The 26,742-nt window shown below is 44.6% G+C and overlaps 1 protein-coding gene across 4 annotated transcripts in view; it reads right to left on the minus strand.

Annotated features, from left to right (window-relative positions):
• cdh24b (cadherin 24, type 2b) overlaps positions 1 to 26,742 on the minus strand; it is a 173,717-nt gene that overhangs the window by 61,367 nt on the left and 85,608 nt on the right. For all 4 annotated transcript variants that reach the window (XM_030402440.1, XM_030402442.1, XM_030402441.1 and 1 more), the window contains exons 4-5: positions 22,027 to 22,146; positions 17,214 to 17,381 (exon numbers count right to left, since the gene is read on the minus strand). In XM_030402440.1, coding sequence (XP_030258300.1) covers positions 17,214 to 17,381; positions 22,027 to 22,146 — 288 coding nt within the window. The remainder of the gene's footprint in view (positions 1 to 17,213; positions 17,382 to 22,026; positions 22,147 to 26,742) is intronic.

A 26,742-nucleotide genomic window follows, 5' to 3' on the forward strand; every position in this document is an offset into this window, starting at 1 on the left:
CTCCTTTCATTTCAATTCCTCCATCTCTTATTTGGGCTCCGGAGATGAAAAACTTAATTAGAGAATAACAATTATCGGAAATTATTGCCTATTACCTAATTGTTTAGGTTATCAGCACAATCATTATTAGTGCCTGCAACTACAACCGAGCATTAGAGCCACGCGGAATTAGTCAAACCGTTTCAGGAATCAAATGCTCGATTTTCTCCACCTAGAATTTGCCGGTGCGGAGCAGGCGAAGCCGGAGGTCGGCTTTAATTGAAACGTTGAAATTGTCGTCCCGGCCCAGAGGCAGGATGCAGACTGGACATGGTTTAAGCTGAGGTGAGAAACGCTTCCTCTTGAAGCAAAAGGCATCATTTTGTGACAAAATTGTGTTTGTTAAAAGGAAAAGCTGAAAGAGTAGAATCAAAAACTATTTCTGTGCAATGGGATTTATACTGATTACACTGTGTAACGCCAGTGTTTTTGAGAAATGCAGTCGGGGCCCTTATTAATGTGTCTCAGAATCACTCCGAGGGATTGGGTTGATTTTATTTACACACCATTATGTGCTGCTTCAAAAACAAACAAAAATAATGAAATCGAGGTGTTCTTGCTTTTCACAAGTGAAAAAAAATAATAATATGCCAGTGGTAAAAATTGGTCTAAAAATGAGTGGCCTACATCTACAGTGTTTCTCATATTAAGTGTAATGACTAGAAATGAGACGAATACTCAGTTCTTGCAGTAGAGCGTCATGGTTTGGGTTTTTTGTTTGTAGTTTCCTGTGTGTGTCCTTGTGTGTCATGGTGTGACTTTCCACTTCCTGTCTTTGTCCTTTTCTCCCGCCCCTTTTTTCGCCGCACACCTGTGTTAATAAGTCTCTGCGTCTTTGTCAATTCTTCAGTTTCTCCGCGTCAGTCCTGCGTCTTCCGTGTCTCTGCCTGTGTTCTTTGTGCTTCTTAGGTCTGTGATATATCTACTTTTTGGTATATCTTGTTCTTCATCAGTTCTCAGATGTGCCCTTGCCTGCGTCTTCGTTTTTTTGCTGTCTGCCGGTTCCGTTTTTTGGATTACGGCTTCTTTATTAAAGCTCGCTCTTTGTCTGTCTAACCGACTGTCTCCGTTGTGTCTGCATGGGGGTACTCACATTTGTTTGCCAAACCTTAACATAGCGTGAGACCAGAGAAATGATGATGCCGTGTTATAATTTTCCTCACAGCTGCAGTTTGACATATTAAATGGTGGAAAAACTCAACCTACGCTGAAATATTCATGCGGGGGCTTGGTGTGTACAAAGGCTTTCTGAGCAGCCCTTTGTGTGTGTGGACTTTGCATGTTCTCCCTGCGGTTGCTGGGTTTCCTGCGGGTGCTCCAGTTGCCCTAACATACATCAAAAACATGTGTATTAGGTTAATTAGATTAAGTCTACGGTCAGTGCCCTTGTATAGAGCACTTGCTTAGGAAGCCACCCTCAGGGATGGGTTACATACCAAGTATAAGTTTGATTATGTTACAGAGAATGACTGTATGTGACAAATAAAGATTCTTCTTCTTACAGGCAAGAAACCTACTGTTGGTAATAAACGATCAAATTTATAGCTCTATCGCTCCATTCGCCATAATCTACACGTCCACATCGGTATTTCTTGGCTTTTCATATACACACAAATGTGTTTTTAAGTTACTGACCCCGACCTTTCGTAAACCTCCCTCCAGGGTGAAAATATTCAGACACTCTCTCTTTAAAGGTGCAATATGTCAGAATCGTCCACCTCTAGAATTCATACTCCAACAAATAGGGGGCGGCATAACACCAGCAGCAGTGGTTAGCTCAGTTAGCTGTGCAGCCAGGTGCCAGCTGGTTAGCATGCACAACTCGGCAACAAAATACACATAATTCTTAAAAGGTAACCTCAAAGATCTTGTTTCCTCACATTCTGTTATCAATGTTAGTTAACCTTTGATTTTTTTAAGACTCAAATTCTTACATACTGCACCTTTAATTTTTGATTACTTCTGGACAGGCAGATAAAGAGATATTTGGAAATACTGACGCAGAAGCACACGTTCGTCTCCTAATGGGGCCTGACCAGCGTATGTGTAATGCCACTGGCAAACGTGAAGTAGGAGTGTTTGAGTTGAGGATTTAGAAGGACACAAACGCACACTGATAATACAGTGACGGGAAAGAGAGACACAAAAAAAACTGGCTGCACCATCCTGGAGGATTCTGAGAGGAGCAGCCTCATTTGCCTGCCCGATTCTTCGCACCTTCTGTAACTAAGTGACCGCCCACACAGCACACAATCCGCTTCCTGTTTATCTCAGCGTACGTCAACGGCCGCGCGCTATTCATTATCAGGTTCGTCAGTGTGGACGGAGATTATTTCCGAAGCTGTGCCGAAATGCTCGTCTGTGCACGGACCGTTTTTGTTATTCTAACATTTCTTTCATCCACGCACGTGCGGACTCTGCCTCAGACAGAGGACCACTCACACTCACAAGGCAGTACAGAGTCACTTTTTAGATAACCTGCATGTGTTGTGTGACACCAGGGGAACATGCAAACTCCACACAGAACAAGGATTAACAAATAGCTTGTATATCACAGTGACATTTGCCAGCAAGCTACTTTCTGCTGTAAGTAAACGCTCGCAGGCCACCGGCTTAAACAATAAATGCATAAGCAATTTAAAATTGTACTTTCACTTAGCCGTGTCTTCATTGTTTTACGACGCCTACATTAGAGCCACAGCGCGCCTATATTGTGCTGCATTACTCAGCAATTACACTGCTACACTACACCATCTGTTCTGTGCCCTTACAGGTGGTCCCGCATAATATTTATTTCTGCGATGCCACACGGTGTCGAAAAAATATACCGTGGCAGCATGAATGCATCTATCAAATGTAACGCAGGTTGTTTGTCAGAACTTCACACTGAGTTTGTGGGGGGAATGAATAAATCTGCGCGATATCTGAGTGACATGACATTAGCTCCTGCGGAAATTGCCGGGTTGAGACGAAACCGTACAGTTTTCCCGGCTCGGCGAGGCCGCGAGGTGCCGGGGTTTGGCAGAGAGAGCGCGCGCCTCCCTCAGCGTTAAGAACAGTCAAGATCAGTCAAAAAGTGTATTGATATTTGCAGCAACCTCCTCTTACTGAGTGTGCCTGATGTCTAATGCCAAAAGGCCATCTCCCCGGCAGCTCCTAACAGATTAGGACACTTATGGATCTCTGCTTAAAATCGTCTGACAGCGAAGTCGTATTCAGAATCGGGCAAGTTGATGAAACGCTTTCACTCCTACGCTGAGGAGCAGGACTGAAATTGCATCACTCTGAGAAGTTTTGGCTGGTCAAGATATATATATATATATATATATATATATATATATATATATATATATATATATATTTTTTTTTTTTTTCATTTTGAGACACTTGATTAATATGAGAGAAAAGAGGAGAAGAGAAGAGAAGAGCATCTGTGAAGTACAGAGACCAAGATTTACGATTGAAGAAGCTTGATTGAGACTACTTTAATCTGATCTTCATAAAATAGTCTCTGCATTACAGAGTAGTAACAGTGACAGATCCTCAGATAACTTAAATAGACGTAGCAGATAAATGGTTGCTGCACTACCCATGAGAGTAAAGTCAAACTGCTGTTTTATTGCAATAATCATCTTTAAAAAAAAACAGCTGAAAGTGGTGTCAGGCGCCGAGGACACCATGAATGTAAATGCACAGATTGCGATCTGAATAAATACACAATTTGCATTATTGCAAAGAAATATATTTATGAGCGATTAATGTGTAACAGATTACTTCTGGAAATACAGCCAGCACCCCCCCCCCCCGTGTTTGCCCCTCCGCCGTTTAGCGCGTTATATGCAAAGTAGCGCGCTCTGCATTCAGGCACTGTAGCCGAATGAGCCTGGTGAGAATTGAACCCATAATTGCAAGTGCAGCAGTTACAACGCGGCGAACCACGCGGGAGCCTTCGCACAGTCCTGGAAAAAACAATGACACTGCAGGTGCACGGCTTCGACAACGCTCGCGGAGAGAAAAACACTACTTGGAGGAAATGTGGCAGACATTCACGTTTGAAGCCAGAATGTGGACGCGTGGATGCTGCCTCTGCCTCTTGAAGCCTGTGAAAAACAATGAGGAGTTCAGAGCTGTGATAACAGTTTGTTTACTCCTCTGAGCGGCTGGGCGAGGGTTACGTTCAGGACAGGCCTTTCCGTCTTCCTCCAGACTCGTGGCCTTGTTTTTCGCCCTTCCCCTTCTCCTTGCAGCTTTCCCTCACGAACACGAAAGTTGCGTTTGTTTGCATCGCACAACGAGCCGCTCCTGCTTTATTCTTTAAAACAGCTGGAAGCCACAGATTCCTACAAGGTCCCGCAGAGTCCATCTCGGCATCACGTCTGTCTCTCTGAAAACCCCCCCCTGAAGTTTACCTTCTACCTGCTCGCCTCGCAAACTCATCATCTGTTTACCCAATATGTTGAGGTGTATCTATCATTTATAAGAATGCCATAAACTCTGGGAGCAGTGGTCGGTTTGGCATCAGCAGCCTTTATGTATAAGGGATGAGAGTGTGCGGTTGAGGCGATCCATTTTGCACCCCTGTGGCAGAGCAGTTTACCCACTGCCGTTTTCCTGACAGAGAGCGTATAGTGGATGAAGCTGCTAAGCATATCTCTGAGATGATGACGTCCTGGCCCACTTCCAGCTGTGCTCTGTAGAGCCGGGGGGGGGGGGGGGGGGAACAGGGTCAGGAGTGTGGCGAGGGCAGGAGGCGATGGCAAAGACCTCAGAGAGTGCGCTCAGTTGGCTGCTCAGCGATCCTCACAGGGTGAGGTAGGGATTGTACATGTTCAGCCAAGTGGACATCAGTGTAGCTCCTCAGTGGCAGGGGATAAGGGACTCTAAGAGACTTTCGCAGAGTGTTCTTCTCTGTCCAACTCTCTTTTTATCCATTTTGATGGGCTCGAGTTTGAAACGGGATTTGCACTCGCGCATACCAACGCGAGCTGAGAGGGGGCGAGAAAAAAAACCAAAAAAAAACCACCCAAACACACAGTGATGTGAGACAGCCAGCGACGGCCCGCCACACCCCGGCGAGGATGTGCCGCTCACAGTCCAGCGACTCCATTCATCAAGCTAGACAGAGAGAAAGAGAGCACGAGGGGGGGGAGAGGAAGAACGGAGGAGTAAACAGAGGCTGAGGGGTGAAAGGTAACGCTGCAATACAACAGCGGAGGGGTGGAGCGCGCGGGGACGACAGCAGGTAAAGGTAGGCGTGCGCGGAGCAGGCGGGAGGCGAGGATGGAGTGATGGAAGGGAGGGAGAGGATCAGACGCTGGCGGAAAGGTTCCCATTAACATGGAAATCGCTTCCTCTTCTCTGGCTCGCCATGGCTCACTGATGGCTCGGCAAAAAGAGAATGGCTTTAGCTCCTATTATTCTGCGTGAGGGGGCACACTGCCAGGTCAGATGAAAAAGTAACGCGGAAAATAAATAAAGAATTGCAAAGACAGTGCCTTTGCCTCTCCGTGACTTTCCTGTGCGCTCTCTATGAGCAGAGGACCCGGGCGTCGCCTGAGAAGGGGTGATGGATTCATCTAATTTCCACAGAAGCCCGAGCTTACACACCGGGAAGAGACAAAGAAACAGGAACACAAATGGCCCTGTTTGGCTGAGTTTAATGAAGTTTTAAATTTCCCTGTTTTTTTCCTCTGCGATGGCAGGGAAAGTTGTGAGGGCGGAAATTGTCTGAGTGTGGGGAATTTAAGACCCTCCCGGGCTTCCGTGAGGCTGGATTGCCAGCGTGTAGGTCTATTAGAAACCTTGTGTTGTATAGGGCGATTACGGCGCGATGAATCGCTCCTCACAGGCTCTTTTGGCTGCACGGGATCGTGGAAAGAAAAGCTCATCAGAGGGAAGCTCTGCCTGCGGATTCCTCACAGGAGTCGCCAATTTGATGTGGCTCTAATGTCAGCGTAAAGCCTCATTTGTTTGTGCATGTATACGTGCAGGGGAACAAGAGAGGGCGAGCGAGGGGAGAGAACAAAGATCCACTACCCACTTGGCTGAGTGACCCGGCTACATCGCTAACACTCGTGCACCCGCTACACACACACACACGCACGCACCAAATCAAGACAGTTAGTGGGCTGCAGCAGCATTCATACCCACGCAGGATAAAAGCCTGGAGGAATCTGTCCAAGCAGAGCTCTATACTGTGCCACCATTGACTCCAGGGCAAAGCCACTGCAGTGGCAGGCCTAATTGTGCGGTGTGATATGAGGGAGCCATTTCAGGGAAGGCTTTTCATGCCTCAGCGCTATCTCCCACCCCTGAGCTGGCTGCATACACAGATTTTATGCATGCGCACTGTATGTGAGACCGTGTGCACGTGAACTCTCCAAGGACGTCTTCATTAAACCAACAGAACGAGCCGCGGTTGTCAATAATAAAACACATGCAGTCGTACCTAGCGCTAAACCCGTCCCTTTCATGTTCAGTACAGGCGCACGCCTGCATACATAAACTGCAGCAGACACATCCGTCTGCGTCAGAGCCCCTGAACACTGCGGACCCGCTCCCATCCATTTCCCAGCATCCCTTCAGCTCCGCGTGAGATGAAGTGATTTTCAGCCAGCCTGATTATCACTGTCGCCATAAAGCCATTAGCTTTTACCCCACCCCCCCCCCCCCCCCCCCCGTCTCTATCCCTCCATCCTGTCGTCTCCCTCCTCCCTCCTTCACGCTTTGGTGAACTTGCCCCCAGGACTCGCTTTCATGCATTCTAAAGAGTGGCGGCTCCGCGTCTTTATCGTGCCAATCCAAACAATGGGAGACGTCAGCGCGTGGGTGGCGATCATTGGACAGGGACGACAGGACGTGGGCAGCCGCGTTGGACCGCATTGGCCAACACGGGCGTCCCTCAACTCTGATGAGCCCATTACTAGTCGCCCAGCGCACATTAGTCATGCCATTTAACTAAATTCATTATCGATGCCCTATTGAAGAGGACACAAGCTATTTTCGATATGCATTAGATTTTATTGAATGTGATGCGAGTGTTAAATGGGATATAACAGAATACGATGTAGGCGGCGCTGGTGGCTGCCTGGCCTATATAAGCAGTTTTAGTCCACTTAGATATTTTCTGTGTTTTCTAAGTCTGCCATCGCTCTATGAAGAAAACTGGGAAAACACACTAGTACAGTACTCTCCTCGTGTTCTATTAACATTATTTTATGCATTAATATTGTATAACTCAGCATTAATATTTCAGGGGGCAGCACTCGAAGCAACTCGATGGCCAACTTTCAAAACCCGGGAACGCCACTGGACACACGCGTTCATCAACAATGGCGCCCGCGTTTCATGGTGAAAATGTGAAAGTGGACGATTCGACAAGTGGGATTTCTCAGCACAGACACTGTCTGCCACGCTGACTAAAAATGAATGTGCGCCGAGGGTGTTGGAATAGGAACAGATGGGAGAGAGTGCGATAAGGGACACGAGGGTACCGGGTGTGTGAAGAGCGCACACTGAGTGAGTGGGAGTCGGGAATGTGTGCGTGTGTGTGTGCGTCAGAGGGAGAAAGCATGTGTGTCTCTGGGCCTGACAGGAGATGACAGAGTCTGTCACCTTTCCGTCTCCTCACCTCTGACTGCTCATGCAAGTGTGCACAAATGTGTGTGCGTGACCCGATTGCGCCGCGTGTGTGTATCAGAGGAAAAAAGAACACAACGGCAGATTCAAACGGATGCAGAAGGAGCTCGCAGGAAGATAAGGAAAACACACGAGGTTAAGTCATCGTGTCAATCTGTGAGTACTCTTTCAGCTCGCCCACTCACTCCTCTTTGTTGTCTGCACTCCTCTTCGCCTTCTTTCTTGCATCTCATTCTCACTTAAGGACATAATACCCTGATTATCCCTCCTGACTTCCTCCGTCTTCATTCACTCCCCCGCTCCCTTTCTTGTGCGTTTGTCTCCTCCGTCTCTCTGTGGTTGCCTCCGTGTTCTCCGAGCCTCTTCTCACCCACTCCCTCTTTCGGCTGCTTCCATTGTCTCACTCTTTTGGCAACTTTATCACACCTTTCTTAGCGACTCCATCTTTCTCTTGTTCTCTTTCAGGGATTAAAAAAAATAATAAAAAAAACACTCCGGCACAAAAAAAGACACGCGCAGGAAGATGGAAGACTCACCCGCAGAACACCTCCTCTTTCTCTCTTTTTCCATCTCCTCCCATTCACACTCTCTCTGTTACAGCCTCGCTCTCGAGGGAAATGAATTAGTAATATTTATGATGAGGCCCTCTCAGAGCTACTCCCTCTATCTCTCCCCCCCGTCTCTCTGTTTCATCTCCCTGGTGAATAAAATGACACTGATCTTATCGGCACTACCTATGTAGTCAACTGTCAGCCCATCAATCTTTCCATCCATCAAACTGCTGGAGAGTGATGGCTCCCTCAACGTTTTTATGTGGCACCGTTGGCAAGCCAAGGTTGTTTGGAAACCACATAAAAATGGGAGCAGGCACCTGCGTCTCCGTCTGCGGACTTGTCACCAAGTAGAGTTGTAGCTGTTCAAACAGCTCCGGCAGGCAGAGCAGAGGAACCGAACATCTCTTGGCGGGGGAACAAGTTACGAGTCTCGGGATGCTCCCGTGTGTGTAGTTAAACTATAACAAAGTGCCACGCCGAGTGTCACAAGGCAACAAATTAATGCGTTGCCCTTCGACAACCGAGATTCATCTGAGCTCCATAAGGGCGGTACAGTTGGTGTGCGGATCTCAGGGATCGGGCCGGATCACACATCAAATGTTGACATTTCACCGAGAAGAAGCATAGGGAGAGTGACATTTCACTTTCTGATCTGCCAGGGGGAGAGGAACGTGGCCGTGAATCATCCCCGGAAAGTTTTTTAATTCAAGACGATCAAGGTTAAAACCAAGATCGGGTCACGAGGAAGTGTGCTCTTTGAATCACTTTTTAAGGTGTTTATCAATTCATTAGTTAAGACTTGTGCAAAAAAAAAAAAAAAAAATGAAATTGTTATGTGGCACGAATACAGCAGGTGGTTCAACAGAAGTTTTTGTTGAATCTCACACCACCGCATTGTTTGATCTACTGACTGGTTAGAATAGGAATAACCTGCAGCTGTGTGAAAAGTATTTCTGGTTCGTTAACAACACAAGGACTTCGCTGAATGTACCTCAGGAGCAAACATTCAACGGGCTTCAAGGACGCTCTGTATCTTCCGTTGGAGGATGTGATGAGATTCAAAGGGCCGGTGAAGAGGTAGCTGTTACTCTACAATTCTGATGCTTTAATCTTCATTCTTGGCCTTGCCATTGAAAAATAAAATGCTTTCAAACGTGTGACATGGTGAAGTGATGACGTTTGTTCTGTTGCCATGGACATGTGTCTGTTGCGAGCTCATCAACAATGCTTCAGCTGCTCAAACTGAACTTCAGTGCTAAGTTTCGTACCAACTGGAATATGAAGGTCACTGGGGAAGCTAGTAAGTGGACCTTGAGATCGCAGACTGCATAATAATACTGTGGGTGATGTCACAGTATTACTGCTTGGTGGGCTGCTCTGATCTTGAAACACGTTTTAGAGAATGCATTTGAACCCAAACCTAAAAAGGCGGGTTGAAAATGATGGTCTCAGAGCACCAATGATTATGGTGTTCAAGGAGCAATGAGCTATGACATCAGAACCATGTGATGGGTCAGTTTTAATGACGGCCCTAATATCATTGATTACACTGTTTTAGGAACTACACCAGCACTGCGGTATCTTGAATTAAGGTCAATTTCTCATAAGTTACAAATCACCAGCCGTCTTATTGAAACCGGTGGAGTCGCCCCCTTCTGGTTGTTAGAAAGAATGCATTTTCAGGCTTTTACACAGTGGCTTTACTTTTTAGTGCCAGAAGCTGTGTCCACTATTTATTATGAAGTCTATGGTTAAGATCTTACCTTTGGACATGTTCCCCAAATTACAAATCTTGAGTTAGCTACAAACCATCAAACCATGCTGCTATTCAGTGTATAAGTAATTGGAACATTCGCATTCAAGTATTTGGTCATTTGGAACATATGAACGTATAATGTTGTAACTGATGTTTTTCTTTTGGAATACGCATGTTATGTGTGTTCATGCTCTTACCTAGGTTATTTAAATGATCCTAAACTGGAGGAATAATAATAAGATGAACGTTAGTGCTTGCGTTTATGATATGGCTCATTGTTTCCTGATATACTGGGAGTCTTCTCATGCAACAGGAAGAACTGGGTCACCTTTATTTTCATGTTTATGAGATGTGTTTTTGCACCTTTGTTTCTTTTTAGTCGGAGCAGTCTTCAGTTCCTCGGGTGTCGGCGTAGAAATTTCTGCAACTACAAGGCAATATTTCTATTTAATTCCGGTACTGTAAAAGGTTGGGGAAAATAATGATGGTGCCATGTTTGTTGCTTTTGTTGACATCACATTAAATGGAAAGTAAAATCTGTGCTAAAATGGAAAATTCAGTCTGTTTTGTCATTATCATCCATCCCGAACACACACAGTATGTTATCCTCTTGAATAACCTACTTTCCGGAGTGAATAGAATTTTTTTTTTTTTTTTTAAAAGTTGTTCTTTGTATTGAATTAAGTGGTCATCTTATTTTTAGGTACACTTGCAGCCGACGCTCCAGCCTCTGTTGCAATTTATCCCGGAGAGAATTCAGCTGTGGAGCACACACAGCCATAAATTATTCAGCCACAGTAAACATGGAAAAACATGTCTGAATAAATGACTACATGGAAACAAGGGTATACAATTTCCCATCAGCACAACAATGCCACTGTACCCCTACTGCAAAGCCATATGATGTTGTGGAAGTGCCACCATCTTTAATTTCCCTATGGATTACCGGGGGAGTGGAGAGTCATCTACTACACCTATCCTGGAGCTCTGAAACAGGAAGCTGATAGCTCGAGATGTGATGTGATATCCAGCCCACTTGTTTACTCTCAGACAATTAGCCAGCCATGTATTCCACATTGCGCTGCCATAATTAAAAGCTTAATCAGGCAAGGGGTTGATGTGGAATGAGACGGTAATAGAAACTCCCCTTTAGCACAATTTTTACATCTGTCTGCCTTGTTAACTACCAGTCGTGGGGAGGCTGCGGGACAGAGAAATGTTCGCGATCTGACATGTTCCTGTGAAAAACAGGCCCCGCCGAGAGAGATCTACTCCTGCGAGTCCAATAATATATCTGGGATAAAGGCTTCAGATAATCTTTTAATGGTTCCCGGGAAGACACTAAAAATGATTACTTTACGTGTGTAAATGTTTGTCACTCCAAAAAACACTCGAAAAGCGGCGCTACCTTGAAAGAAATCATTTGATGCGGGTGAAAAACAAAATTAAAGCTTTTCTCGCACCGAGGAACGCTGAGCTAAAACATCAGAAAACGAGTCGCTGTCCAAATACATTTGGAGCACGGCGTATGCCATTTGATAATGAGACCCAAAGGAAAGTGTGGTGAGAGCGCTGTGTTTGCCAGCGAAGGCGTCTGAAAATATCCCACGTTTCCCAGTTACACTTAACCAAAAAACAACTACAATCTGCACGGTAGCCTACTTTCCCCCTCCGCTATACTGCCTCCTCCGGGCATCAGAAATCCCATGACAGCGTTCAAAACCACACACACAACAAACCCACTTAGTTCCTGGAATCGTGTTTTTTCGGACGGGGAGAAGTTTTAGGCCGCTGTGAAAAACGCAAGGCCACGAAGCAGGACCGGCTTTTTCTTTTTGTTAAGGCTATAATGTACAGCTGATACCTGGTCGGTACGCTCCCTTGTAATCCTCTCCCTCTGGTAAATGCCACAAGGCAAAAGCAGTGTTGACCTTGGGAGGCGGATTTGAGGGTGTCTTTTTAAAAGCTTGGGTGTGTAATTGAGTAGAGCAGCAGGCGGCAGGCTTTGATGGTGTTCGTGTGCGCGTGGGAACACACGGGCAAAAAGGAGGCAAGCAGAAGATACACACGGACAAAAAACACACACAGAGAAACTCCCGACTTCAATAAAGCACATACGTGGTCGGCGGCAGCAGGACCAGTGGAGCCAACAGCCAGGAGGTTTGGTCGACTGTGAGTTTTAACACAGCAGCCGTTTGGCACCAACCAGGCTTCTCATCACCCAGACAGATCAGAATGAGCCCAGTTTTTTTTTTTCTCCTCCAAGAAGCCCCTCCAGTCCTCAGCGCAACCCGCTCCAAATCACCAGCTTTGATGGGGGTTCAACTCAACCAACAAAACTCCCACCCCAGGACATCATTAGTTCAATTCTGGCTTTAAAGCCACTGGTCTGTTGGACTAGAAACCTTCGTGGCAGGCCCGTCCAGCTCCTACGAGCTCTGTTCTCTCATCCACCTGCACTCTGCTATGCCACGTTTATCTGCACCTGTCACATGTTTTATTTTATCATTTTTCTTTAATACAAATGTTACATAGATTTGAACGGACTCATTCCACACTGTAGTTGGGTGCGAACTAGTCACAGTTTTAAAGAGATCTTTTATTTAAGGAGTTTTCAAATGGCAAGATTTTAACAAAAACCTACCGCTCATAATCAACAGTGTTTTATAAAGCTGTAGGATGTGAAAGTCTTAGTCCCCTATGGTTGATTTGAACTGTTGCTGACAAATTTACTAGCTGACATTAAAGACCTATTATGCTGTCTCATTTTTTTTTTTTGATTTCCTTAAGCGTAACATATATGTCCTTGTGCATGTAAGATATCCTGAAAGTTAAAAGTAAAAGTCTGCACCAACAGGAGCTGCTCTTTCCCACAGAAAACACTGCTCCTGAAACGCCTCGTCAGTAGCCTCTGCTTTAATTGCGTGACTTGTTGACATCACCCTACATCACCATGTCACACTTTTGCATAATTTATGCCTAGCAGCTAGTTTGGCAAGTAAGAATTGATTTAGCACAGCTACCCTGTTTTTAGCAGGACCCGTGCAGGGTGTGTGTGAGCTGACCAGTCAGACTGGGTATTCAGGAACAATATGTCACCTTTAAATTCTGAGTTGAAAAGAAACTCTTGCTTGTCTGGTTCATACAGTTCGATGGAAAATATGTTTGTTTGTGTTTGAACCACTGGTTTCTAAAACTGGTTCTGTCTCATCTGGTGTTTGCAGAAATGGACAGAGGGCCGACTCGTTTTGTTGTTCAAAACCACCAACAGAGCCGATCATCCTGCCGCAGAAAAACATAATCGAGGTCAGAGATTTTCCGACTGTGAGGGGCATCTCCCCAGGGGGAGAGCTGCAGGGGGAGGCACAGAGGGAGAAACGTGAGGTAAACATACGGCGTGAGGTGAGAGGGACAGGTGCGCGCTGGTGTTTTTAAATCAACTGGAAGTTAGCTATTGTTGTTTGGCAGCTGATCTGACTGCTCATTATCACAGCCAGCAGCTGGAGCAGCGGCAGCAACTGTGACACTGAGCTCATGGGGGATATTAACGTACTTCAAAACGCTTAGTGCTCCAATGCCAACATTTCCTTCTTTGAGTCATAACGCAGGAAAATCTGAACACATAGTTAAAACACATTCTTTAAGATTCCCTGTCGATTATATTTTCTGAGGAAATCATTTTCTATCTGTGCTGACCACCACAGAGAGACGTCCCCAAATCTGCTTAGAAGCAGTTGAAAAAAATACAAAAAAATGCTCCTTGAAGCCACAAAATTCGCCTCATCAGTGATCATGTTTTAAAATGTTCCAGTTCTTCAGTATCAAAGAAAGCCAGTATTAATAGTCTATGATCCATCCATGCAAACATAAACTTCATAATAGCTTATTCGGCGCGTTATAAATTGTGCCAAGTTGAGGCATACTTTAATATCCCCGATCGAGACGATTACTACATGTCAGTTGCGGACATGTAGCTAGCAGCTAGCGCGGCATTTGCACGGGTTTAACAAAGTGATGTTACAGACAGCTGGCGGACAGAGTTGTGTGAAACTCATGTTAAGCTTTAAAGCAAATCATACCATCCTTATCATTTTATGCAGAGCATCTTCAAAGGCCCGAGCCTGGACCTCCGGGAGGTGTGAAGCATCCGTGAAGCTGATGTCACGGTTGGTTTAAAGAGCTGGTGCAGAGCTGGCAACAGTGTTATTTGGGGTCATCGGTCAGATGTCACAGATTTATCAGACTTAGTTTAGTTAGTTATATTCCATAACTAAATAGTGTGCTGTACCGATAACAAAAACTTGCAGTGGTTTTCATATCAAACCACCTAATGATAAAATGAATAGTGATTTCACTTTTCATACATACTTATATTGCACTATATTGGAACTACACAGAATGGTTGTTTGGTTGTTTGGAAGTTAAAACTAGGGGAAATCTAATTTGTTTTGAAAGTGAGAGATTTTTCTTTCGGGTATAAAATAATCAATTGTTTTTAATTTGATTCCTGGAAACACTCTGCAAAAAAGCTTTTTATATAAACACATGTTGCCAAGTATCATCAGGCTATAGGATTCAATAGAAGTTTTAACATGAGTTTTTTCGAAGAAGGGTTAATGACACAAACTGGGAAAAGTTCTGAATTCTGGCATGGCATGACCCATTAGTAACAATAATTAATAACTATGTTTTATGTTAAGTCTTTCTGCCAGTTACATATCTTTTACTTTTAGTTAAAAAAAAACCCAAAACAAAAACGCCCAAAGAGTTAAAAACAGCCAAGCGTCTCCATTTGAAAGCATTTTTGTGCACTTTGGGGTGATTATTCTGCAGCTGTGGTTTTCTTCAGAGCTCCAAATAGAGATACACGTGTGCTTGACAGAAAACAGTATTCAGGTCTTTATCATCCAAATTATTTCTAGGCCAGTGCATTTTGTGCTTTCCTACATCAAATGGCACCGTTTTTTATAACACAGAATCAACTCCCGGAAAGGTGTTTAATTGTGCACGTTAGTTTTTTCTATTTTAAACACCAACCATGTCCTCTGCTCAACATATCTGCGATCTCAGAGCAGTTAGCAGCACTTTGCTCCTGAGCGGTCCTGCCTCTCAGTTTTACCTTTTCTCTTTCTCTCATTCTCTCCCTCCTGCTCTGTCCATTTCTTTCCCACCCTGCAGCCACTCCTGCTCCACGTTGTGCGGATGTGTGTGTGCCTGAATCTAATTGCGTGTGATGACAGGCACAAATCCAGCCGTCAGGTTAAAAGCAGACAGGGGGGGCTGACGGTCTCCAGCTCTCAGAGACTTTCTCCTTCGTTCACACATTTCACTTAGCATTTTTAACACTGGCCTGACACTGACTGACACAATCTGCTCGCCAGAGCTCCCGATGGCCAGTCGGAGCCTGATTATCAACTATTTTAAGCGTACCACTAAAATGTGGGCTGAAGTGCTCAATTTCTAACCAAATCTACTAAGAATTTGCTTTTTCTGACTGGCTGGTTTGAGCAAAAAAGCAGCTGCATAATCTTATCTGATGCAGTTCATGTGGAACAAAATTAATTTGTGATTAAATTCAATACAAACGTATCTTCTTTGAGACTATCTAGAGCATAACTACAAGCTCTGAGTTTAATTACGGAAAATAACACTTTTTAAAATGCAATCAGATTGTTGCTCAAACTGTTCAGCCCTTACAACAATCATTACGTTTCCCTGAAAGACGTCGTGTATTTCTTGTCATTTTAATCGTAGCAATCCTTTGATGCCAATGTGAATTATCTTCCTCTAAAACTCTTGTATTTCACAAAAGCCACATATATATTAAATCAGTTTCGACACGCGTCACTTTAATCGGAGTAAGGTCGGCAATTATCTCTGAGACGGCGCTGGCTTGGATGAGAAGGATGACATTAAGTATAGGATAACAAGAAAAGCGGCCATCAGGGTGCCTATATTCATCCACAGGAGAACTAACAGTCCTGTCCTTCTGAAGGTGATAAAAGACACACCTACCAATTTTGGAGGTATAACGAAAGCGGAGTTGATTAATATCGGCCTCTGAGACACACCCGTCCAACAACAGAGGCGAACAAACACAGAGAAGCCGGAGCGGATCTGCAGGGAGGCTTCTGCAGCCAGCCCATCAGCCTGCCTCTGGAAAACTACAGAATGATTTACAGTATCATGTCCGGCTAGGAAATAATGTCTAATAATCCCACTTGATTACAAAATCTGCTTTGCAGCCATTATGCAAATGACTCATTTGGTTCCAATTCTGTTTACATTAGGACACATGAGTAGGGCCTAATTTAATCAAATGTATCAACAGTATAAGTCACACAGCTCCACACAATGCATTCATTCTCCATCTGGAATGACTTCATGATCCCAAACAGTGAAATTGAGTTAAAGGTTATCAAAGACTTATTTAAAAAGCCAATTAGGTTGGCATAAATAGAAGCGCAGTCGCGTTATTTCCTATAATCTGAGAGTGTGGCTGGAGTTGGAGAGAGCAGCTGATCTATCACGGCGGAGGGGAGAGAAATCCACGGCTGAATGTTTGATGAGGCACTTTGCAGCCCTGCAGCAGTCTCCTCTGCCTGACTGCTGCTGTGAAAATCCTGACAGGACCTGCAGGTCACAGAGGTCCGGGAACTCTTCTGCCTCCCGGTGCACAACAAACACTGTGTTTATGCCGTTATGCAGCCTAATGTTTGTTTTCTCTGAGCACTTTCCATATAATGAGCACTTGAAAGTTCATCCGAACGCAACTTTGTAATTCACAGTGATTTCTGTTACGGCGCAGTGACTGACAGCTCACTCGATGCGGCGTCCTCCTAACGAGGTAAAAGCCTCCGTCATCTCCGCGCTGGGTTAAATAAGCTGGAATGAAGTAAACATGATGGGTGTGTGTCTGGGTGGTTGGGTGTGGGGGGGGGGCAAAAGGTTCAATAACTGCACAGCATGGGAATTTTCTAGATTCGGATATCAATGTATGGATTAGAATTTGCCAGGAATTCAGATGAGGGGTGATTCTCGGCGCCTAAATTGTTTTCAGGGAATCAGTTGAGGGACATTGCTCTGGGGAAGGCATTATCACAACATACTGTATGTGTGCAGCTTCTCCAACAACCGATCATTTTTTTTCTATTATGTTGCTGACCGTCTATTCCTGGAAGACGTTGTTCCCTGTGGGCGGCTGCGTGAGCGGCTGAGTAACTCACTCTGAGTGAAGCGTGGAGGATTGTCGTTGACGTCAGTGAGCCTGACGGTGACGGTGGTGGTCCCGGATAATCCTCCCAAGTGACCTCCCATGTCCTTGGCCTGAAGCAGCACCAGGTACTGGTCCTGGGTCTCCCTGTCCATGTCGGGCACAGCCGTGCGCAGGATACCTGGAGAACACACACACCAACAGCGACATTAGGGTGGCAATGATGCATTTAAAGCAGAGGAAAATAAGGTTTTTACTGTGGCGGAATGCCACCAAATGACCATAATAAATCTGTGTGGAGCTAAAAGGGCTTTTTGATCAATATTTATGACTCAATGATTACGATGCACTGAACCTTCTGCTTCCCTAAATGCACTTTCTGGCCTGTGCTCTGCTCAGTTCAGCTCTGAGTACAATGGGAGCTCATCCAGCTCTGTACACATCTTTAACTACAGAGCATCTGTAAAAGGTACCAGAGTTTTATCACAACTCCTTTTGTGCCCTGATACATTATCTTTTCACCAAGCATTTGTAAGTACCATCAGGATACTTTATAATAGGTCGTCAGTGCCACTATTATTGGTTAAAATATCATTCGTCAAAGTTCCCATACTGAAGAAAGTGAGTCTTTCATGCCACCGCGACAAAGCCTTGTATCTCAGGAGCACCTCTTAGGATTTCCTTCATATTTGGCACAAATGTCCACTTGTACTCAAGGTTGAAATGATTCAATTTTTGGCCCTTACTCAACAATTTGTATTAAAATTACATTTCACACAAATGTCTAATAGGACTTAATGTTAAACTGATGGTATGTTTTACCTTGAAGGTCAAAGGTCAACTTCACTATGACATCATAATGTTCCGCAAAAAATGTTCTGGAACAGCAACTTGACTGGTGTCCGGAGGCGTACATCGCCAGGCAGTTATTCGAGCTTGATTAAAGGAAGTCTAAGTGTGAAATGTGCAAGCCCATATTTAGAAACTTTGCCCTTAAACAAGTTGTTGGGATTTCTGTAGAGTTGTGATGTCACAACGATACAGTCCCCGCCCTTAGTCACGCCCATGGTTGCAAAAAACAGCAGCAGAGCTGATGCCGAAACAACGTGGCGTCGCCTGCAGAGGCCTGTGAGAGCTGACCAATCAGAGCACACTGGGCTTTATTGGGATCGGACCTTAAAGTGACACGGACAAAAACAGAATGATTAGACAGAAGGTGAATAGAGAAGCTGCAGCGATGGACGGTGTGAGAAAAATAGTGTTTAAACATTTTCTAGTAGACAAGAAAATGAGCATAATATGGGACCTTTACAGCTTTGCTTCTCAACCTAGCTCAGTGACTCAACAGGAGTTTAATGTACTGTTCATTTGTTCACACGTTTTACATTGTCGACCTGATAGATTATTGTAATGCTGAATTAACTGTTTCTCAGTAGTAAAACAGCCACCCAGTTGACTTTAATTAGATACCCTACGAAGTGGTGGATTGAGGATCTTGATAGACACCGTGACCTTTTATTAATGCCTTATTAACATTTATAACTGTAGATGTGATTGCTCATTATGAACTGAGAAAGTCATGACCCTTTATTAAAGACTCTATAAAGACCACACTTACACATGTTAGTAAGTGATTAATAAAAGGTCACGGGCTTACGTCTTTCCAATAAAATGCTATTTTAATCGAGGCCGGTCCAGATGCTCTGCAGCTCTGTGTGAGAGGGGAACGGGGGAAATGAACCGTTGGGAGGGTCTGCCTGATGAGGTACAGGCATGTTTGGGGTAATCCGACTGATAATTTATCCAGCGGAGACCACTGGTTTATTATTCAACTGTAAAATGTCTTGCTCAACACAAAACTCTGACAAAATTATTCTTAAAGAAAAAACTAATTTCAGAGAACCCGACCAAAACACTGATTTATGTTTTGTTTATACATATATTAAAGTGAAGAATGCCAGCCAGTGTATCACTTTCACAGTTTTAACTCTCAAATATCAATATTGTGTTGGCCTCCGAAATAATAAATAATTCAGTAGCCATCAGTGAATCTATTCGTAGTAACCTTCTATCCTACTAGTTACCTTTTACAAAGTAGACAGTAGAAGAAGTAAGCAGCGCCCACTTCTATTAGAAACTACTTTAGTCACAGTTTACCTCATTGTAACAATAGGACTGCATTTTTACATATGTATTTAGAGGTGTGACATTCCATCTCCCCTTACCACCGCAGTCACGCCAAAACGCCACTGCCAGTTTGTTGCACAAGCTAACGTTGCTAACACTGGCTAGCAGGCGAGAACATTCCTAACGCTACATAGCTAATGTTGCAAACTCTAGCTAACTCGTGCTAGTTAATCCTTCCGTGCTACTGCTTGCTGGCTAACGTTAGGGCAGCGCAGTATGACGCGCAAATAACACAGAATTCATGTTCTTTTTTACGTTTCTTTTTTTCACAAGCTGGCAACTGCCAAGACTGTCGATCGCTGACGAATGCCACGTGGTACCGTCAGCGTGATACTGCTGATCTTTAACTCTTCATCTCTACTGATACAAATCTTCAAAAATGATTATCCAAATAAAAGGGAAAAAGAAAACGAGATGCTGTAAATCTGCAGCTGTCAGCAATTCTGTAGATGCATTATTTTAAAAAGGATGATTTGTCAACATAAAAATGCTATCAATATGACCTTTAATGCATGAAAAACAGACGTGGGCTGCAGTAGGTTGTGAAATAAACCTGTCAGTGTTCCTCGGTCATTATCAAAAGTAATAAAGTCATCACGTTGTTTCTGTGTGAAATGAAAACCCATGGCATCACTTTGAGTAATTGAAATATTTCCCCTCTAATTGTCAGATCGAGTTCATCGGAGACCTCCCGGGCTTTGAATCCCTATTGGACAATGTCAGACTGCACTGTCATCACACTGAAGATATGACTGCTTTTCCTGACAATCTGACAGCTATTCTGACTTTCCGGGAGACACTCAGTTTCCATTTGACAGCGGCAATATATTACTTAATGTCCCGTTAAAGGTGCACACGCGCGCGCACGCACACGCACATATACAAACACAGATATGTGGAGAGGCTCATATGGAAAAGATAAATCACCCAGCACCGACAGGCAGACGTGCTGACAGAGCGTAAAATCTCGTTCTGTATCTCACACTCCTTAGCAGCACACCGAGACACATCACTTACAGGCATTCAACATCGATCACCTCCTCTGTGTAAATGACCTCATTCTGCTACGTATGATTGGACGGTGCTGGCTGCTCTCACCCAACATCAGCCAGAACACCGGCCTGGATGACTTGGCACCTCAAGGTGAATCACATTCGACGCGGGCTGTTTTGAATGCTAACGAACAAACGGGAATCTGTCTAGGTTTCTGAGCAGAATTCATAAGCAAACAAACTGAATGTATGAGCGAACGCGCTCCCCCTTCCGAGTGTACGCTTTGAATAAGACCTTTGGTGATGGAGCCGACGTGGAACGGGGTGATTGAAAAAGAGAGATAGAGAGCGGAGAGAGGAGGGGAGACGTTCGGAATACTAACGCTGGTCTGATAGCGCCGCGTCACAGCTTGTACACACTGGGTGGAATTACGCTTAAATTCCCCAATTAGCATTTCAAAAAGCACCACGGCTCCCTTCGCCGGCTGCTGAAGGTCCTCACATGTCAAAGCAATCAATTACTAAGCATCGACATTCAATCGGCAAAACACAAGAATCGGCCACCTGTGACCCATGTGGGCAAAATAAACCCTCCCATGCGGGCACTTCCTCCCACACTCGGATAAACAAAGCCTCCGCTTGCGCTTCGTTCTCGTTTGTGTGCGCGCTGTCAATCACAAGAGCATCTAAGGCATCTGACAGTTAGAACTTCATCTTTGAGTCAACCGAGCAATGATTTCCCCCTGAGGGACAATGCTAAAAAAAGCAATCACAATAAAAGAAAATAAAAAAGTAATAAAATAAAGCACCTTCGCCCTTTTCCTGCACTCATCCAAAAACACCATGCTCTCCGGTGACCGGAGGCAGCTAACAGGTCCTCCGGGGCCCCCTGTAATCTGTCCTGCTAAATAGTTCACAAACCTTTTTCTGACGTCTCTCTTTGAACACGCGTCTTTTCTGTCCGTGCTTTATCCAGGAATAATAACATTCGGCTGCTGCTGGGTTTTGTCTTGGCGCACACGGGCCAACATGAATACATTTCTGCCAACTCATACAGGAGCGAACCGGAGAGGGGGGAGATGGGTACGTGTGTGTGTGCGCGCACCTACAGCGAGAGAGCACATACAGTCGGTGTTGTTGTTGGTTTTGGGAGGGAGGGTGTGTGAGGGGACACAAGTGGGAAAAAGGGGAACCGAGAAAGATGGATGACTGAGTGTGACAAGAGGATGAGGGATGCACAGGGGGAAACGTGTGAGATTGAAGGTATGTGTGTGTGTGTGTGAGGGGAGAGAGATGAGTGTGTTCCTCCGTTTGTGCATGCATCTGCTCAGTTCCACCTGTGGTTTGCACGCTGACACCCGACCGCGTGTGTGTGTGTGTGTGTGCAGGCTCTGTCCACTCCATACCTCCCTACCGCGCGCGCGCGTGTGTGTGTGTTCACCAGTCACGTCTGAATTCAGCTGTTTGCTCACACTCCATTTGTGTTTGCACTTCAACATCTTGAGTATATTTGCTTTGTGCGCCGTGTGCGTGTGTGTTAGCTCTCCGACATCTGTGCATCCTTTACATTCCTCCGCCAATGCGCGCTACAATGGGAACACACACACGCACACACAAACACAAACACAGATATATAAACACACTCACCTGTCTGGGGATCGACGGAGAAGTACTGTTGGCCCTGCACCAGTGTGTACACTAGCTTGGCGCTGTTCCCATAGGTCGGGTCATCAGCATCTGTCGCTGTCACCTGGATTATAGACGTGCCTGCAGGGACGGAGAGAGGAAGGGAGGGATGGGAATAGAGAGTAAGGAAAGGTGGGATGAGGCAGGGAAAGGAAAGAAGTGCGAGAGGGGAGGCGAAAGAGAAAGAAAGAAACGGAGAAGGACAGAGTGAAAACAAGCTCCGAGCTGGAGCTAAGTGGACAGGATGCAGGAGCACTTTAAGAGCATTATATCAAGTCAACCTCCACTCTCCTCTCCCACTTCTTCTTTTTCAATCTGTTACCGGTGGCAGTGTGACAAATACTTTTTTTCACCCCTCCCTCCCTCGTGCACCCTCTCCTTCCTCTATACTGCCGCTCACCTTCCCATCCTCCCCCCCCCATTCCCTCTGTCTCACTTCATTTCTCTTCATCTCCGTCTCCAATTCCCCTCAGCTCCCTTCCCTCAATCGGACCGTCTGTCTCTTCGACGGCCTCTGTCTCCCTCTCGCTGCTTTAAATCTTCTCTCTACGGCTCGGGGAGTGTCAATTTGGCGGGGATTTTTTCGTATAGATTTCTATTTTTTTTGCGATTGTCTGCAAGAAATGGAAATGTGTGAAAAACAGTAAACACATTTCGTACGTAGAGTCATCATATATTTCTACATTTAAACAAACGTGCAGGTAGAGCGACTATTCCCAGCGGGGCTCGAGCCAGACAAGATAGGAGGGAGAAGGGGGGATTTATGGGAGCAGATGCTACTTTATTTTCTGATCAAAGCCATGACAGTATCACTATAGGATAGGTAGGTGGAGCGTGTGCTTGGCTGTGCGTGTGGTGTGTGAAGGCGGGGGAATGGGGCTTGAGATTCGCTGCTTTGTGATCCCCTACAGGTAGTTAAGAGTCAGCGGGGTTATTGACAGATGGTAGCTGTTAATTCTGTAAAGATTGCACTGGAGAGAAAGAGAGAGAAAGAGAGAGAAAAAGAGAGAGAGAGTGTGTGTGTGTGTGTGTGTGTGTGTGTGTGTGTGTGTGTGTGGAAGAGTGAGAGAGAAAGCTTCCATACTACATACTCATTCTAAGCATGTGACTGACTTGATAGCACACCAGGCGGTGGTGTCATGCTGCTTTTGTCCACAGGGGCCGCCAAATCAACAAAAATAAAAAATTCCTTGCAGCCGCTTTAAAGGATCTTTGTGGTTTATTAAACCTAGAGCCTTATTTTCGTACCCATCAGTGATCTGAACTGATCGTAGTTAATAGGATATTGTACTTATATATTTTGGGGGGTTTTTGCTTTCCAGAATTTTCCATTTTCTGCTACCTCTACTCAACTTGTCATAGTTACTGGTTGCATTTCAGATTATGATTTAACCCTTAGAAGCTTTTCAGATGGTTTCATTTCAGTTCTATCGAAGAGGTGAAATCTTCCAATATTTCCAAAAAGCAAAGATGAAAAAATAGCTATAAGATGAATGAATGCAAAAATGTGACCTTCTGACTGGAAACCACTGGACTCATTTGCCTCATTCTGTGTCAAGTAGTTCATATCAGCTTCACACTAGCTCACATCAATGTGTCTGTAACACACTGATGTGAAGCGTCACTGTTCATAAATTCAGTAATCACATTGCAGTTATTGATCAAAAAGCCATGCTGTTCTTAAATTATTTGCATAATAAGCAAAATAAATGACCAAATGTGCCTTTTCATGCACGCTTGCGCAACAATCTCCTGACTTCTTCCGATACCCATTAAATTCAACACAGTGCAGCTGTCCACTGGTGCGCCAGTGGAGAGGCTCTTCAGGGCAGTCGGATACTCTGAGGAGGAACAGACAATTTGAGAGTGTCCTCATGAGATATTACCCCAGCTTCAGTGATAAAGAAGTCAAATAAGCCCGACTAGTCTGCTAAGAAAGCCACAGTTTGTGGAGAGAGAGTGTGTCTGGCCTGTTAAATGTGGCTCATAAGCCATTTGACATATTTGTTTTTTTTATTCTTTTAATTTTGTCTAATGGTATTAGGGTTAGGGTTAAGATTACATTTTTGGGCGTATTGTTTGATGTTTTATAGTTAAACTTCAATAACGTGACGATGCATCTCAGGCGAGGTTGGGGAGTCATACATTCCATTTTTTAGCCAGAAGCAGTCAAATGGTTGTGAACAAGCCAATTTAGACCTATATCACTTAAACTCCTTTAATCGCTGGTAAAACCAACATAATAACACTACAATTTACCCTATAATGTTGGTAACAAACCATTATGTGTAAAAACTGTGAATTTACACAACTATGGTGTGCAGTTTATGTCAAAATTGAAGAGTCAGTTTGTAAGCTGGACATTACAAAAAGGAAAATAACTGTTCGACACAATTTCCTCCTCCGAACATGTTCTGCCTTCTGATCGGAAACAATCACCTCTGTGAGCACAGTCTGACAATAAACAAAAGGAATGATTGTCAAACCTGCAAAAATAAGATCCATTTGAGTTTTGCTCAAGAGTGCATGTACATGGCGGCACGCAAAGAAAATGAAAGATATGCTCCCGGCTGCAAATTAAAAGAAAATCACTCATTATGGACGGTCTTAGAAAAATAAGACACGCAGAACTGGATCAATACTGAATCCTAAATCTCCGTGTGAAGTTTAATTAGCAGCCTCAGTGAATGATGTCCGTCGCTGCATGTGGTGCATCGTCTCATGTTAAAGCGCTTTGATTTCATGTTTACGGATTGCAAAAAAGCAGTTTACTATGACAGTATAAGATTAGTAGAATATGGAGCCGAGACAGAGACTAAGTGGAGAGCAGCGCAGACACCTTGTTTTTTCATATTTTATCAGATGTTTGGGCATTTTTTTTTAAATCCACGCTCCCTTTTCATTTCGTTCTCTATTTCACACATGCCCCGGCCAGCTGGGGGGGAAAAAAAAAACTAATATAGCACTATCTACACTTTCTGTTTTTTATTTCAAAGCGCTCCACTCACAGACTGACACAGACTACAAAGGGTCTGCTATTGAATCCCTTTATGTTTAAGGCTTTTTTTCTCTATAGATATTATAGACACGAGCAGGGGGACGTAAGTAGATAAGTAGAGAGAAATGTTTCTTCTGACAGCAGTAAAAACTAATCACACTTCGGGATCAAATGGTTTGCTTCTGAGGTTGATGCAACAAGTGTAAGGCGGAGGCAAGCCCATTGGTATGCAGCCTGCCAGCCGTGCTATACCGCCAGTCACACTCCGCAAGGATCAAATATTCACACTACAACTCATCCATCTGGAACGCATGTTCTTACCATAAGACATCTGTCCTCTGGTGAAAAGGAATCCAAGCCTTACTTTATATAAAAACTACATATATACTTTCACCGCATACATATACGGCACTTTAATATTCACACTCAAGGTTAAACTTTAAATGTGAGTCATTCTGCCAGACTGCAGACACACATCTGGCAAGATGTTTACACCCAGTCGAGTGAAACCAGCACAAAACACTTTGCAGACACAAATCTGAAGAAGGGGAACTGGCTCAGTTCCAGCGCACCTTGCATCAGTGTCTCCCTGCCATAGATGACACCACCACCACCCCCTTCTCCCTCCACCCTCATCCTTAAATGTCTCATGTAACGAGTCTTTGATAGGATCCTCGCAGCAGCGCTATCGCCTCAGTCACGCATGCGGCAAAGCGCCCTGGTAAATATTGAATCGTCAAGTAAATATTGAATCCATGATTGACTGAACAACTCAATCTGAAGACTGAGCTGCCGCAAGGAGCAGACGCTCATAACGCAGCTGATAGGATTACTAAATAGTGCTCGTCTCCATCACCCACTCTCCTCGGGCCCTGCCCCTGCAGGCTGCTGCCAGGGTCATTATTCTAATCTGAATTAAACAATTCTGTACGGGAGGGACCGTGATGTTTGGGAAAAAAATCTTTAAGAGGCAGATGGCGAGAACCTCGGGCCAAATTCGCTGAACTTCTGAACTAACCAGTTTAGGGGTGAATTATTTAAAATAATACCCTCTTTTTTTCGGGTAAATTCGAATGTCGTCCACAAAGCAATTCTCTTTGCTTTTAAAAGGCAAAGAGTGCTCCTCAGACTAGAATCCATTTTGAAGGGGCAGGGCGCAGTTCAAATGGAGATGAGAGTACTTTTTGTACATACAAACTGTTTCCTACAGGCTCTCTGCAGCCATGCTCTGACTTTCAATCTCGGATGGTTATTGTCACTCCAACATCTCACTGCAATGTGAGTGCAAAACCACCCTCCCCTTCTCTGCTCTTACCTCTCATTTCATTCCTATTCCGAGCACTCCTGTCGCATTGTGCACTATCTTTCTCCAGTCAGAGAAATATCACCAGGTCACTGTGGCTGTGACACGCACTCTGTCACGGCTTTTCAAGTGTAAATGGAATGGACGGGGCGTCTTTCAAAAGTGGCGGATAATTTTATAATCCTCTTTAATTTCGTGTTTAATTTTCAAAAAAAAAAAGGGACCGTTGCTCATATACGTGTGAAACAACACCCACATCGCACTCTGGCTCATCTCACTCTTCTGCTTTCCAACACTGACGCCACACTGCTCTCATTAACTTAGCTGATAAACAGTGCGGAGCGTTTGTGGGGTAGGCACTGCGTGATACACGGAC

This window comes from Sparus aurata, chromosome 21 (assembly GCF_900880675.1).
Source record: "Sparus aurata chromosome 21, fSpaAur1.1, whole genome shotgun sequence".
In the NCBI taxonomy this organism is placed as follows: Eukaryota; Metazoa; Chordata; class Actinopteri; order Spariformes; family Sparidae; genus Sparus; species Sparus aurata.